This window comes from Netta rufina, assembly GCF_964035555.1.
Source record: "Netta rufina genome assembly, chromosome: 1".
NCBI lineage: Eukaryota > Metazoa > Chordata > Aves > Anseriformes > Anatidae > Netta > Netta rufina.
In genome coordinates this window covers 135279275-135293152 of record NC_140123.1, presented here as the reverse complement: position 1 = coordinate 135293152, position 13878 = coordinate 135279275, and the positions used below count along the sequence as shown (strand labels likewise).

Below are 13878 nucleotides of genomic sequence, written 5' to 3'. Positions count from 1 at the left end.
AGGGATGTTCGCTAAAGCTGGCCTGCTGGCATTTTGCTTTTGTTAAAAATAGAGTACTGAGGAATTTTTCTTTGAGGAAAAGATAGCATGCTGCATAAATAACTGCATGAACTTTGCAAGAAGATGAGGGGGGAAAATAGTTCTGGGGGACTCGTTAATGTGACTTTGCAGCTGAGATGCTCAGCACAACACTCAGAAACAGTACTGCCTTGAAAATGCAGATATTTAGGCTTTTCAGGGAATTTTTGATAACTGTGGAAAGAATGAATCTCCTAATTGCTCCACTAATTGCATCTCCTGATTTCTCTGCATTGCATTTCTGAAAATTGTTTCATCTAATGGCAAGCTTGTGAAGTTTCTAATACGTTTGCAATAAATAGCACCAGTGACAAAATCATAAACTTGCCATTGGCATCATTTGGAAGAAATAAATGCTTAGAGATTCCTGATGACATGAGATGCTACTGATGGAAGATTTTTGCTTTGCAGAAAAATAGTGCCACACAGTGTAAAAGAACAAAGCAGCTAACTTCACCATCATTATTTAAAAGTCTGCTGTGATTCAGAATGGAAAGTACAAGTGTGGTAAATGAAAACAACCCCCCAAAGGAAGCCTAGCATAAGCCTAATGCAAACATTACTGTGAAAAGGGAAAAGAATGGTTTGTTGTAAATCTGAATGATTACAGAGAGATCTGTGGGCAAAACTTTGATAGAGTAATGAAAAATTAAATAGCAACAAACCAAGTAAGCTTTGATGCTGTTTTATTAGACAGCTTTCTACCATGTATTTTTAGAAACAAGTGTCTTTACTCTGAGATAAATGAACTTAGAAAGAGTAACATCTGGGAACGCATGCCATTAATCTTAACTTTTTGTTGAAAGGTTCAAAACAATGACTAGCACTCATGGTGAATATCAATGATAAAAATGTGTTTATTTGTTTGTTTTTAAGGGAGGGGTGGGGGAGGAGAGAGCTAAAAGAACAAGCTGACAAATTGGTAGCAGATCACAGTTTTTACCAAATAGAAGACAAGAAATATTTCTAACAGTTTATGAATCAATTAAGCTCTTGTAACAGACATTGTCTGTGGTTACATGGAGAAAAATCTGGCCTATTTCTTTCCCTTCCATGAACACACCCATAATACTGACTGCCAGAAACTCAGCCTGGTACCATCCCAATATGTATTCCTTTGCAATGTCAATGGGTTTTGCCTGTTGTTTTTCTGGAATGCCTGGAAGATGACGTCTTATTTTACATTTGAAACAAGAAGAGAGTGGGGACAAAAAAAAATAATAATCAGACCCTCTTTAAAAGAGATTATTCATTTACATGCGACAATATTTCCATCTAAGCCATGACTAGTTCTCACAGTTCCTGGTGCCACAGAACTGTGGTACTGGGACGGATTTTCTGCTGACATGCTTTGGCAGTAGAACAGCAAATGAGGTGATTTGTTGGTCACCATTATGTATATACATATATATATATATACATATATAAATATGTAGAGAGTGTGTGTGGGCACATCATTGTATATATTTATATTTAAATCTATATGTGCTGTTTGTGCATAAAATATGTAAGAAAGTGTTAGCTCAGTTCACCCCACCTGAAATATTTAAATTAATAAGCTCATTTTTGCAAGATGCTCCATATGCCTTAATATATTGCAAACTGCCTTCACAGTTACCTAGCAGGACATAAAGTTTAGAAATAATCCTCAAACTCTGGATGACTTGCTCTGAAGTTGCAACGGAGCCTGAATCCCAGTTTCAAATTTGAAAGCCAACGAATTTTCTTCTTCTATAAGCCTAAAATACTCTTCAAAATGTGACTCTGTTTCCTAAGTCATTTTAGTGATTTAAAGAACGTGACTTTCCAGGTTTTACAGCCCTGAGCCCATTATTTGCTGAATATTTTTTTTCTCTAAAAGAGACACACTATTTCACTGCAATTCCATTGTAAGAATATTCATGAAATAAAAGCTTTTGATATTTGTGCTTGATGGCATACTTTCCACTTTCCCACTTAAATTGATTTGCAGACAGTTATAAATCCAACTTCAAAAAGTTTGGTGTTACAGCTTGGGTGGGTTATATGGATAACTAATGCTTATCCATATGTCCTGAGTATGCAAGCTTTGGCTCAAAATCTCATGAGGATAGTTCTCCCGCTTCCAGTTGGGCTGGATTTACTAGCCTATTTTTTTCTTCCAGAAACACACCCTTAACATTGACTGCCAGAAGCTACATCTGGTACTATCCTATATTTTGAACATTTTGCTTTAAAATTAGAGGGGGGAAATAGCCAAATATTTTAGAACTTGTTAAACAGTTTTATTTTAGAAATGGACATTTATTTTAGAAATGGACTTGCCAATGCAACCTGTGTGTATACAAGATGTACATATCATTCATCTAGTAAAATATTACTTCACACCCCCTAAACCTGACATCTCTATTGTCTGACATGGTAAAAATGACAATGAAGCATTTTCATCTATTTACGATGATATTTAAAAAATTATCTGCAAGCTTCACATCAATTAGAAAAAAATAGTGAAATAACATATTTGCACTTGTTTTGGGGATGTTTTAAGGCGTGCATCTGGAGATTTTTTCAACATTTCACTGTGATAATACATTTCAGAAATTTTAACTGGTTGCAGCAGTTTGCTGCCCAGACTTTGAAGCTATTTTCTATTCTTCTAGAAGGGCAGGAAGAGGCCCAGATGTGTCTATAACACATCCTCATAATAGTCTCTATAGAAGTCTCTATAGCCCATCCTTATAACAGTAGGGACTTTCATCTGATGGGCAGGAGCTCTCAAATTCCCAGGCTTGTATTCCTGCTAGCCAGGAGGAGAACATGGGTAAAGAAAGCAACAACCTTCTTCCATTCTTTAATGCATTCAGTGGGATTGGAGACAGGTGAAGGACAGACAGAGGTCCTGCTGAGCTGTGGCCAGTGCCAGGGAAAAGCCATCTTGCGTTGCAGCTGGACACTGATCCACTGCCAAACAGAGGGTCCCTACTCCCATCAAACTAAACAATAAAAAAAAAAAAGGGATGCAATAAAAGAGGGAGTAAACACAGTTAATTCCTCACCTTCCCTCCTAGAGTTTGATGGTTTGATGCTGGTTTGATGCTTGATGGAGTAACCTTAAGCAGGAGCACAAAGTAAAATACGCAACTGAATCACCAGTATTGCTCTCTTGCTGGCTCCAGTACACCTTCTCTTCACAGAGCTGGACACAGTCTGATGAAATATGACATAAACTGCTCTATTTTTAGCTCTCTGAATTGCTGTTAATGAAGAATATTTTGAGGATATTTTTATTAGAGGAGTAGTATTACATTCTAGTAATATTAGAGCCCCTGTCTGTCAGAGGTTTTTTTTCTTTTTTTTTTTTTTAAAAAAAAAATGGGGGGAAGGGAAAGGGAAAGGGAAAGGGAAAGGGAAAGGGAAAGGGAAAGGGAAAGGGAAAGGGAAAGGGAAAGGGAAAGGGAAAGGGAAAGGGAAAGGGAAAGGGAAAGGGAAAGGGAAAGGGAAAGGGAAAGGGAAAGGAAACAACCCCAAACCCAACTTTGTTTCCCAGATGGGTCTATGAGGTCGCATTTTGCCAGCAGTGCTGGACACCAGACTGCACTGGGACTAAGATTTGCTGGTACCCAGACATAAGTTCTCATGGCTGCAGCCGCTCAAGTATACAAGGGGATGGTGACATCTCATGACCACAGTATGTCTCTTTGGGTACTGGTATTACCCAAGGCAAAAGCTGATCACTTGCATATTTGATGGGGGAAAACTTTTAAAGTCTTCAATTTCTTTTTGATACTGCAGTCAAAAACTAATATGGATTTTGTTCCATTCAACATCTGGTCCAAAAATGTGCATTTCCACTAAGGAAAACACAAACCAGAAAAGGCAAGCCAAAACAAACACACACAAAATGTTACTATTGTTTTTACATATTTTATCCAGATAGGATTTTTAATATGTACAGAAACTGTATCTGATATTATGCAGTTGGGTCTAGATATGGAACTTGAAAAAATGAGTTTCTTTTCATGCATATCATTTTGTTTTATTTCAGTCTTTGCTAGGTTTTTCTACTTTACTGGCAGCACAAAACCCTCAAATTGTATTTTCAGTATATGATTTATATAGGTATAAAAATATGTGGAATAAGAAAGCTTTAATGTTATATTTCACAATTCATTTAACAAAGTAGCAGCAGTTAAAAAATTTTACTTGGCAAGATCCTACTGGGGTGGGAGTGGGCCTGTATGTGGAAAATGGACCTAAAGAATGTTCCTACTATTAGTCTGAGGCAGCACGGTCCAGCGATGGGAATTTGCTTTGGGAAGTAGATCTTGCTGTAAACTATTTGAGATTAGATATGAGGTGCTGACATATGACAAATGAAACTGCTGAATGACTGGGTCATACAAGCTAATGATTTTCAGTCTTTAATCAGGCACCTACCTTGGCATAATGTATCAGATTTGAGTAAATAAGTACCTTTAAGGCTCAGGGTCGAAGCTCTGATGGGAATTTTGCTGAGGAAAAATAAGTTGGAGGGACATTTGGGAAGAAAATGCTAGTCATTCTTTGTTCACAGTACTGTGTGGAGAGGGCCAAATACTACCACTTTTGCCAGGCCCAGTAGCACCTTGCAAGTGGGAAGCTCCTTGAGATACCAAGTGAAAAGGTGCAGCTGTCCATGTAAATGGCAAGCTGCAAAGCAGCAGGGCCTGCTCCGGGATCTCCACACTGCGCCTTGTGGGGCTTCACAACCACACCTCTGGAAAAGCCCAACTGTGCTGGCTTGCTAACAAAGAGGAATGCTCAGCAGCATCTGTGTAGAAAAGGGAAAAAATATAAAAAAATCTTACTTTGAATCTGCTTAGTTTGGGCCTTGTATTCCCTGACCTCCAAGTTTTTGGGCACAATTTTATACCCACAGCTGACTGTGGGCACACAAATTATAGCATTCAGGAATTTAACTACCTGATGATTGGGCCTGTGCTCAGTGTTGTAACCCCAAGCATTCCACATTCATGAGAGAAGTCTCAAAAAAACAAAACAAAACAAAACAAAAAAAAAAGCAAGATTGGCTTCAGGATCATGAATTAATACATTTTGAAACTTTTTTTTTTTTTTTCTTCTTGTGGCTTGCATATTAAAGTTCTTTCACAATTGTAGATGTCAGGAATATCTGAAAAAATACAATGATGGAATCTGATTCCTGTACACCAAAATGACTCATGGAACTGCACCTTCAGAAAGACAAAAAAGAAAAAAACAAAGCAAAACTTAGGATAAAGTTGCTGCAGATGGTACTACAAAGTGTGTCGGGCAGTGCTGTATATAAAAAACAGTGTCTCAACCAAATACACACAGATAAAGATATATACACATGCACATATAAATATAAATATACATATACGAAGATATCACCAATGATACCTGAGTGGGTAATATCTTGTTTTGCAAGAACAACAACACTCTCTGTTGTAGGAGGTTAAGCATGTCAACAAGAGAGAGCAAGGCTCCTCAAAGCAGTGTCCCAAGTGTTAAGTCCACAGATAACCAGGAGCCTCACAAGCTTCACCTCCTCCCACTCTCTGGGCCAGTTACTGATTTGGCCTTTCCAAACTAAAAATCAGACATCACATGCTCACAGAACCTGGTAAAACATATGCTAAACCACAAACCTCTGCCCTTCACCAAGAACTGTTACTTAGGGAGAAGAGGAACACAAATCAGGCATGGTGGATCAGCCCCATTGCTAATGCTTTCCTTACATCTTGAAGTCCTTACATCCTGTAGTGCTTGGTGAAGTTGCTGTATAGAAGGGTACCTCCATTCAGCTTCTGTTATTAATTTTGCTGCATTGCTTGTGTCTGCAACTGTATGGTGACCACCAGTCAAAAGAGAGAGCTGTAGAAACAGCTTGGTTTAAAATAATGTATTTCAGCAATGTCAGTGAAACAAGCAATTAAAGAAAAAAGAAGTATATATATACATAATGCACATCTAAATACCAATAGATTATTTTAACAGAAATTTGTGGAACAGGATTGGTTTTTTTTTTTTTGTTTGTTTGTTTTCTTTTTTTTTTTTTTTTAGGGGGGTGAGGAAGGAAGGTCTTTGAAAAAAAAATCACATTCTTCTACAGATGAGTAGAAGAGTACTCTACTCACAAAGTAGAGTCAGAGGAATCCTGACGGACTCTAGAGTATTTCATAAGGCATGCCTCTACTTGCAGCTACTGAGCTACTGTAACGTTGCTGCCATTGCAGAAGGTGGCACTCTTTTTTTTTTTTTACTGTGGAGAAGACAGGTGGGTGATACAGTTCATTATAGAAGTGGCTGTTCCAGTGTCCATAGAAAGCAGCTCATCCTAGCCTTGCTGGTTTTACTTTTAGAGTATTGCAACTGCAGGAGCTTCTTCCTTAACCCAGTAACCCTTGCTGCAAGCCACCTTTTCTTCCTCTGAGCACTGAAAGGCAAACTGGACACTGACATGGGAAAAGCCTGTGGTTCCAGAAAGTCTAAGGTATTTTTGACTTGGATGCTCAGCTGTCTTGTACTTGCTACTGTATGTTGGCAAGTCCGAATAAAAACCAAATATTCTCTTTAATACTGAAACCCCAGAAATTTGGGAAAAAACAAAACAAAACAAAACAAAACAAAATGTACAATTTAACTGAAACTTGAACAACTCAGGAGGGTGCCCTCTATTTGCAGGGACAACCAGATCAGTACAGCTTTTATTTTAAGGCCAGTTTCTTAAGCAGTAAGCATTTTTTACTTCCCTTCTGCTTCATTATGCCATTGTACTCAGATTTCGTCCCTTTTATCCTTTGCCCACTTCAGTCATGTTCTGGGATATGCAATGAAACCACTATTGGAGATGGTCTGCAGCATCAGTAATGCTTCAAGACAAGCCTGGTAGCTCATATTTCTTTGTTAGCATCCCATCGTGAAAGAGAAAGATCAGTTTGCTTTGTTCTTAGGCCTTGATTTTCATAAGCTAATGATGACTGTGGGTGCAGTTGTGGCCAGGCTTAAGTGGCAGCCCAAGGGCAGAAAAACAGAGAGGCACTTCCCTGAGGCCAGTCTCCCCTCCCCACATATACAAGAGGCAGGAGGGCATCTCCCTGCCTTGCCCAGGGCTGTGTCAGTGCCCAGGGAAAGAGGGATGAGCCAGCTGTGGTGCGGCTGAACCACAGATGAGGCTAAAGATGAGGAGTGGAGCATGAGCATGAATGTCCTCTAGCGTTGGAATTCGTCTTAGGGTCCACCTGATTCTGGGTTAGCCTCTTCCAGAGGCTGGTGGCAAGACCATCACTGATCCCTGAATGCACATCCATGATGGGAGGGAGGCATACTTAGGTATTACACAGCCATAGCAATAATAAATAAACCCATTTCTCTTTAGCTCACAGCTCAGCAGAGCCCTTTGTTGGTTTTTATTTTCTCTAATATTGCACAACGATTGCCCCAGGGTGAAAAATATACTTATGTATGAACATTTGCATGATATGGGGCTAGGTGCAAGAAGTGCTGCTTTTAAGGGTGATGATGTGCTCTGTGGGTTAAATAGTTAATAGGAATGCTGCTATTACCACTGCCAGTGTAGGCAAAATTTTGATTATGCAGTGAACACGCACCCAAAAAGTATAGTTCTGTGAATTTTAAAGCTGTTCAAAATTTTAAAATATTTTTTAAATATTACTTAAAGCAATTAAGATTAAATACTCTGCATCTTAAAACACTGTTTGAAAACTTTTCTATTTTCTTCTGCTTTCAAAATGAAGATGATATGATTTTATTTTTTTTAAGTCATTGTAGTCTTGTTTTGTCTCTAAAGACATCTTCTGAAATTTCATTAAATATTTTCCAATATTTGGAAATAGAATGAAAATATTTTGTAATGAAATGACAAACCACTGTGTTTCTCATCATGTAAAACAAAGTGTGTTACAAGCATTCTGCTGGGAGGCAAGAAGATTCATAGGCATGCATCTAAAAAACTTTCAGCCAGCATTAATGAATATTAATATAAACTAGACAGACAGTTTTAGGTAAGCTTGCAATGTCATTTTCCTCAGTAACAATATGTAAATGTCTATACACATAGGTGCTTGAAGAGAGAATGAAATTGGAGTGCAAGTGTCATGGAGTTTCAGGTTCCTGCACAACCAAGACCTGCTGGACCACACTTCCTAAATTCAGAGAGATAGGATATATTTTGAAAGAGAAATACAATGCTGCAGTGCAAGTGGAGGTGGTACGAGCCAGTAGACTAAGACAGCCAACTTTCCTGAAGATTAAGCAGATCAAGAGTTACCAGAAACCAATGGAAACAGATTTAGTGTATATCGAAAAGTCACCCAACTACTGTGAGGAAGATGCTTCCACGGGGAGCGTTGGTACCCAGGGACGACTCTGTAACCGAACCTCTCCCAATGCAGATGGGTGTGACATGATGTGCTGTGGAAGAGGTTACAACACACACCAGTACACCAAGGTGTGGCAGTGTAATTGCAAATTCCACTGGTGCTGCTTTGTGAAGTGCAACACATGTAGCGAGCGGACAGAGGTGTTCACCTGCAAATAATGGCATAATGCGCAAATGAACAGAGCAAATCACCACAAGTGAAGATAGTGGAGTACAACGAATGATGACAGCATCATTTTGCACATCTAATATTCTTTGGGAAAAAAATAAACCAACACAACGACCAATCTCTCCCCACTACTTACACCTCACAGATGGTGCATTTTGGCTGGCAGGCTGTTGTGACTGCTTTGGAAACAAGGGCAACAGGATTAAGGTGATGTTGACAACTACATGACAACCTTTTCTCTCTCTCTTTTAAAAAAACAAAAAACAAAAAACAAACAACCTACAATCTGGGTGTTGTAGAGTTCTCCTAGTAAGTGTTTTAAGTTATACATATCAGAGAAGCTGATTGCATTACAGCTCCCATGAAATTTTAAAGAAAAAGACACATTCTCATATTTTACGACAACAAAAGCACAAAGCCCTGTGCAAATAAAGACATTTTTTAGGAAATGAAATCTTCATTGACTAGAACAAAGCAGTCTTGCCACAAAAAAATAAATTGCTAAGAAAGCAGGTAGAGAGAAAACTACAGCTGGTAGGGAGACAAAATCTGTGGTGGAAGTACTCCACTATCAGCTTGAAAAAATAAAGTTCACAAAATTACATCAGCTGCCAGTGACACTGGAACTCTTTGAATGAGCATTAAAATAATTATTTATGTTTTTAATAGTATCAAAATTTATAAGCACTAACGGGTAGCTATGTCTTAATTCTGTACTAAATGTAAACTGATTGGAACTCTAACTTTATGATTTTTGTATTTGGTTCTCCCTAAGTTCTTCAATGCTACTGATCTGTTGTCACTCCACTAGTTGAGAGTTCGATTACTGTAGGCCTTAAGCAATGACCAGAACTGAACAAAAAGATCATGTGAAGCTGTGGTTACAAATGCTTGATGAAGACTTTCCCCACTTGCCTCCTGAATGACTCTTCTAGATTCAGGCTTCAGGTGTGGATCACCTACCCTCAGCTCCTTGTAGGGAGATTCAGGATACAAAGTCATGCTCTGACAAACATTAAAGATTTGCTTTGCAGTCAAATGCACTGGCAAGATCTTCCAAGCATGACACTGCTTTTAATGGTTAAAACATAATATTATCAATACTTTTTGAAAAAAATATCCTCAGCATGAGCTGAGAAGTTAATAAAAATATGGTAGCTGAACATTAGGTTGCTGCAACCTGTGAGCTGCCGTGGCTTCATGACCATAAGAAAGCCAAAATTTGGGTTAGTCTGTGTCATCATTATTCTAAGGTTGGCAATAACATAAGCCCAGTAAATGCATGAATGTTAAGAAAGAAGTGGACTTTTTACTCCACCATTCAATTCTAATTTACACACCTTTTCCCTATGAGAGATTTTTTAAAAAACCCTCAGACATTTTACTACTGTAGAACCTAGTGGTTTAAACTCCAAGTGCCAGACACTCCCAGGTACAGCATATTTAATCACATTAATTTGCTTGCATCAGGGATCCTTAGCTGAATTTCAGAAAAGTTGGATTTAAAATTTCCTAATGTCTGTGTATCTGCATTTCTAGCTTTTGTTTCATCCTGTTACCTTTTGTGAGGGGCTGCACAGCCATGAGGCCTCCTCATCCAACACGGGAGCACATGCTACACCACATTGTGCTCTTGGGGCAAGGGGCCAGTGGAGCTGCCATGCCACCAGCTCCCATGCTGAGTATGTGGATGATCCAGGATTACCTCCCAAATTTGTGGGCCTGTGTTATCTAAGGTAACCAGCCACTTGGGCACCTTGGTTTGAATGCTCATGGGGACGTGCCTTTCTGACCACAAGCCTTTCTTACACTCTGAAAATCATACCCTTTTGATGGGTGTTCCAAGGATCAACCCAAACTCAAATCACTCATGCTTTTTTGTTGTTGCTACTGGTTTCTAAGTGACAACTAGAGGTTCAAACTCAGCCTTGGCATAAATGAGTGCAACCCCACAGAAGTAAGCAGGGGTCCCCAAAATGCTAGAGTCAATTGATATAATTTAAAGTTCCCTAGATTTATGGGTATTGTTGTTGAACCATAGTGGTATACTGTACTTTCACTACAGTCTTGACAGGAAGCAAATAAAGCTCCCAAGCACAGTAATGCACAGTCTTATGGTACTAGATACTGTAAATATATTAGGATAGTATTTGTTAAGTACAATTGAGGAATCCAATTAAGTTATATTATTGTATATCGTTTAAATGTCTATAGAGTATTTTAAATTATTGTGAACTACACTGCGTTAAGAAATGAAAAAAGGTTATATATTATAACACCATCCACCCTGAAAAGTGGACCAAAATGACACTTTCTTTTTTTTACACACCCCTATTTCATAGCTCTGTCAGCTATTCAGAATTGTAACAGTCCTACGATTGGATTAGCTGTCTAGAATATAATGTTTCAGAACATCCTATAAAGCCTTGCTCATGTGGGGGTGCAACATTCAGAAAAGTAGTGTATGGCACAAAACAGGGGCTGACCACAGAAGTCCATGGACTTTGAACTATGTACCAAGAAAAAGTGGTTTTGGTCAGAAAACACCATTACCACTAATACACTGAAATGTCAGAAAAAAAAAAAAGAAAAAAAAAAAAAAGAAAAAAAAAAAACTTTTCACAAAGGTGTTTATGAACAGAAGTAGGTTACACACAACTTTTCTTTTAAAAAATGTAGTTTGATGTTAAAGAACTGTGACAATAGGTGTTTGAACACAAAAAGCATCACAACATGGTTTAAGCGTACATTAGCCATGACAAAATTCAAAATACTGTATGTTATTAAAAAATATAAGAACAAAGATCAATTTGTTTACTATGTGAATGTTTTATGGCAAGCAGAAAAGATGAGAAGTGTTTCCATTAAAACTTATTTTTTTTCCCTTCTAGCCCACTTTTTTTTTTTTTGTTCATTATTTATTTAGAAAAAAGAAAAAAGACAAAGGCTCCTCTGGATGAGAAATGGCATGCAGATTCCAAGTTCTAAGCAGGTTTTATGTTTGTAAGAAATGGTAATGAGCAGTCCTGTGTTTGATATTGAAGTCCAGAGTCATCTATCTACTTTAGTGGTAAAGTGAACTTTGTAGTAGCACCAGCCTTGATATTACCAGAGATGTCCATTGGCTCAAATGAGACAGAGATAAATGTTTTCTGATAGAAATGTGTCTTCAGACTCCAAAATGCTGCCCTTCCACAAACCTCATGTTATTGATTAGTGAACAGAAGGAAACACAGGCATATAGGAGAGGTCTGAAGGCCAGCACTTGCATGCACTCCAGCTTCTTTAAGCAGGTTATGGACACATCTGAAAACCTAGCTAAATCAGGACCTAAAAGATTTTACAGCGTTTACTTTGCTCAGAATAGCAGCAACCTCCTTGCTAACAGAAATAGTGTATTCCTATAAGAAATCTAAAGAAAATGCACAACATTTGTTATATTTGTCCCGTAGGATAGATATCCAGCTATAGATAAGGGTATAGCCAAATTCCACATGAACTAAGTTGAAAGTAACTTCATTAAATGACAGGAGTATAAGTATGCACAGCATTTACACACAGATGCCAAAGAAAACACTACACGTTCTTTCTAATTACATCATGAGAAACTTGTTAATAGAGCTGCAGGAAGTTTTTATAGCAAATGGTAATATTGCATTCATTTCAACAATGACATCTGAAAAGTAGAAGAAGCTAACCAAAAGGTTTGTAAATATTTTAACAAATCTAAAGCATGGTGTGAAAAGGTCACTTAAAGTTTCCAGCAATTATTTCCAAGGATTTATTTGATTAAGACTTAAAATCAAAAGTGATATTAAACATAACAAATTGAGACCTTCCCTTTTACCAACCTTCCCATGTGAATAACTTGATATGTAATTATGCCTTTCACTACTGAAGTCACTCTCAACGTTCAACAGAAAATACTTTCTATAAAGCTGGAGATAATTTGCATTCATAGAAATTGTCATAACTAGATGAAACGACTGCACATTTCCTTTCCAATTGCTGCGACCTTTTGTTGCAGTGACAGTTCCCACAGAAAGGGCAGTATAATAAATAGTACAGTAAAGTGTTATTCTCCCAGAGTGACAGCCACAGTGAGACACAAATATACACAAACAATTCTACATCCAAGGGAAAACGTTGAAGTGGAAAGGCAGAAAAGGTTGCAAGTAATTTCAGTTTGTGATACTGAGACTGTGAGAAACCTCTTGCATGGAAAACAAACTGCATTGTAGGCTGAACATGCAATGTTCACATGCAATACTTTTCCCCTCAAACCCAAAGTCCCTGTCTGCATTTCTGCAAATTCAGAAAATTTTGTTGGAGAAAAACCATGTGCAGAGATTGCCAATTATTTCCCTTTCATGTTTTAGCTGTTATCAGGAAATTGTAGGGGATCATTACCTGACAAAGAACATACAATTGTAAATTTAAAATTTGTATTTAGTTTTTTTTTAAATTAAGATCTGTTTTTCTTTCCCCACCAATTCCTCTGGTACAGATATATGTATGCCAAAAGATTTGCCTGGTGGAGAATAAAGATGGCAGTTTTTACATAATATATTCTTGTTGGTTGTAATGTGTTCCACAGAGCACTAAGGTAACACTGCTTTAAATTTCAAACATTTATTTGTATTGTTTTTACGGATAACAGTACACTAAATATGAACTGTTTGGAGACCCAAGTGCAATTCTATTTTATAGTATGGTTCTTCTCATAATTTGGTACTATGGAAGGCCAAGAAAATGAGAATAATAAAGTTTACTTCGGTTTTGAGTCCTCCTTTCAGGTCCTCACAGCAAACAGACAAGATCAATAAGAAACCAGATTTATGATTTTTAAATATGTGCCTAGGTATTAAAAAGTATTAAGATATTTGTTTCGTAGATGATTCCAAATAAATGTCGCTGAACTAGCCACTGGAAATATTTGTATTGAAAGCCAGCTGTATGATTAGCCTCTATCTTTATTTGCCCCACAATTTAGGGAAAAACAGCATTTTAGATCCATGCAGCTAAAAGGAATTCCCAAGGAGATTACAATATTTTGATCTTATTGTTTAATTCCTTTAACTGAGGGTGAAAGTGAACATTCCCTACTTCACTGAGCAAAGAGAAAACTAAAAGCATTTTGAGGACTACTCACACCACTCAACTTAAAAGGCTGGCCAAGAGGGCTCACTGCCCTTCAGGGATCCTTCCAGGATGGTCAGGGGATGTTTTG

At 37.8% G+C, this 13878-nt stretch overlaps 1 protein-coding gene across 2 annotated transcripts in view; it reads left to right on the top strand.

Moving 5' to 3' along the window:
* The window catches only part of WNT7B (Wnt family member 7B), a gene marked incomplete at both ends in the record, with an annotated part of 92537 nt that extends 83899 nt beyond the window's left edge, over positions 1–8638 (top strand). For both annotated transcript variants that reach the window (XM_084300669.1, XM_084300668.1), the window contains one exon: positions 8159–8638. In XM_084300669.1, coding sequence (XP_084156795.1) covers positions 8159–8638 — 480 coding nt within the window. The remainder of the gene's footprint in view (positions 1–8158) is intronic.
* Positions 8639–13878: the final 5240 nt, after the last annotated feature.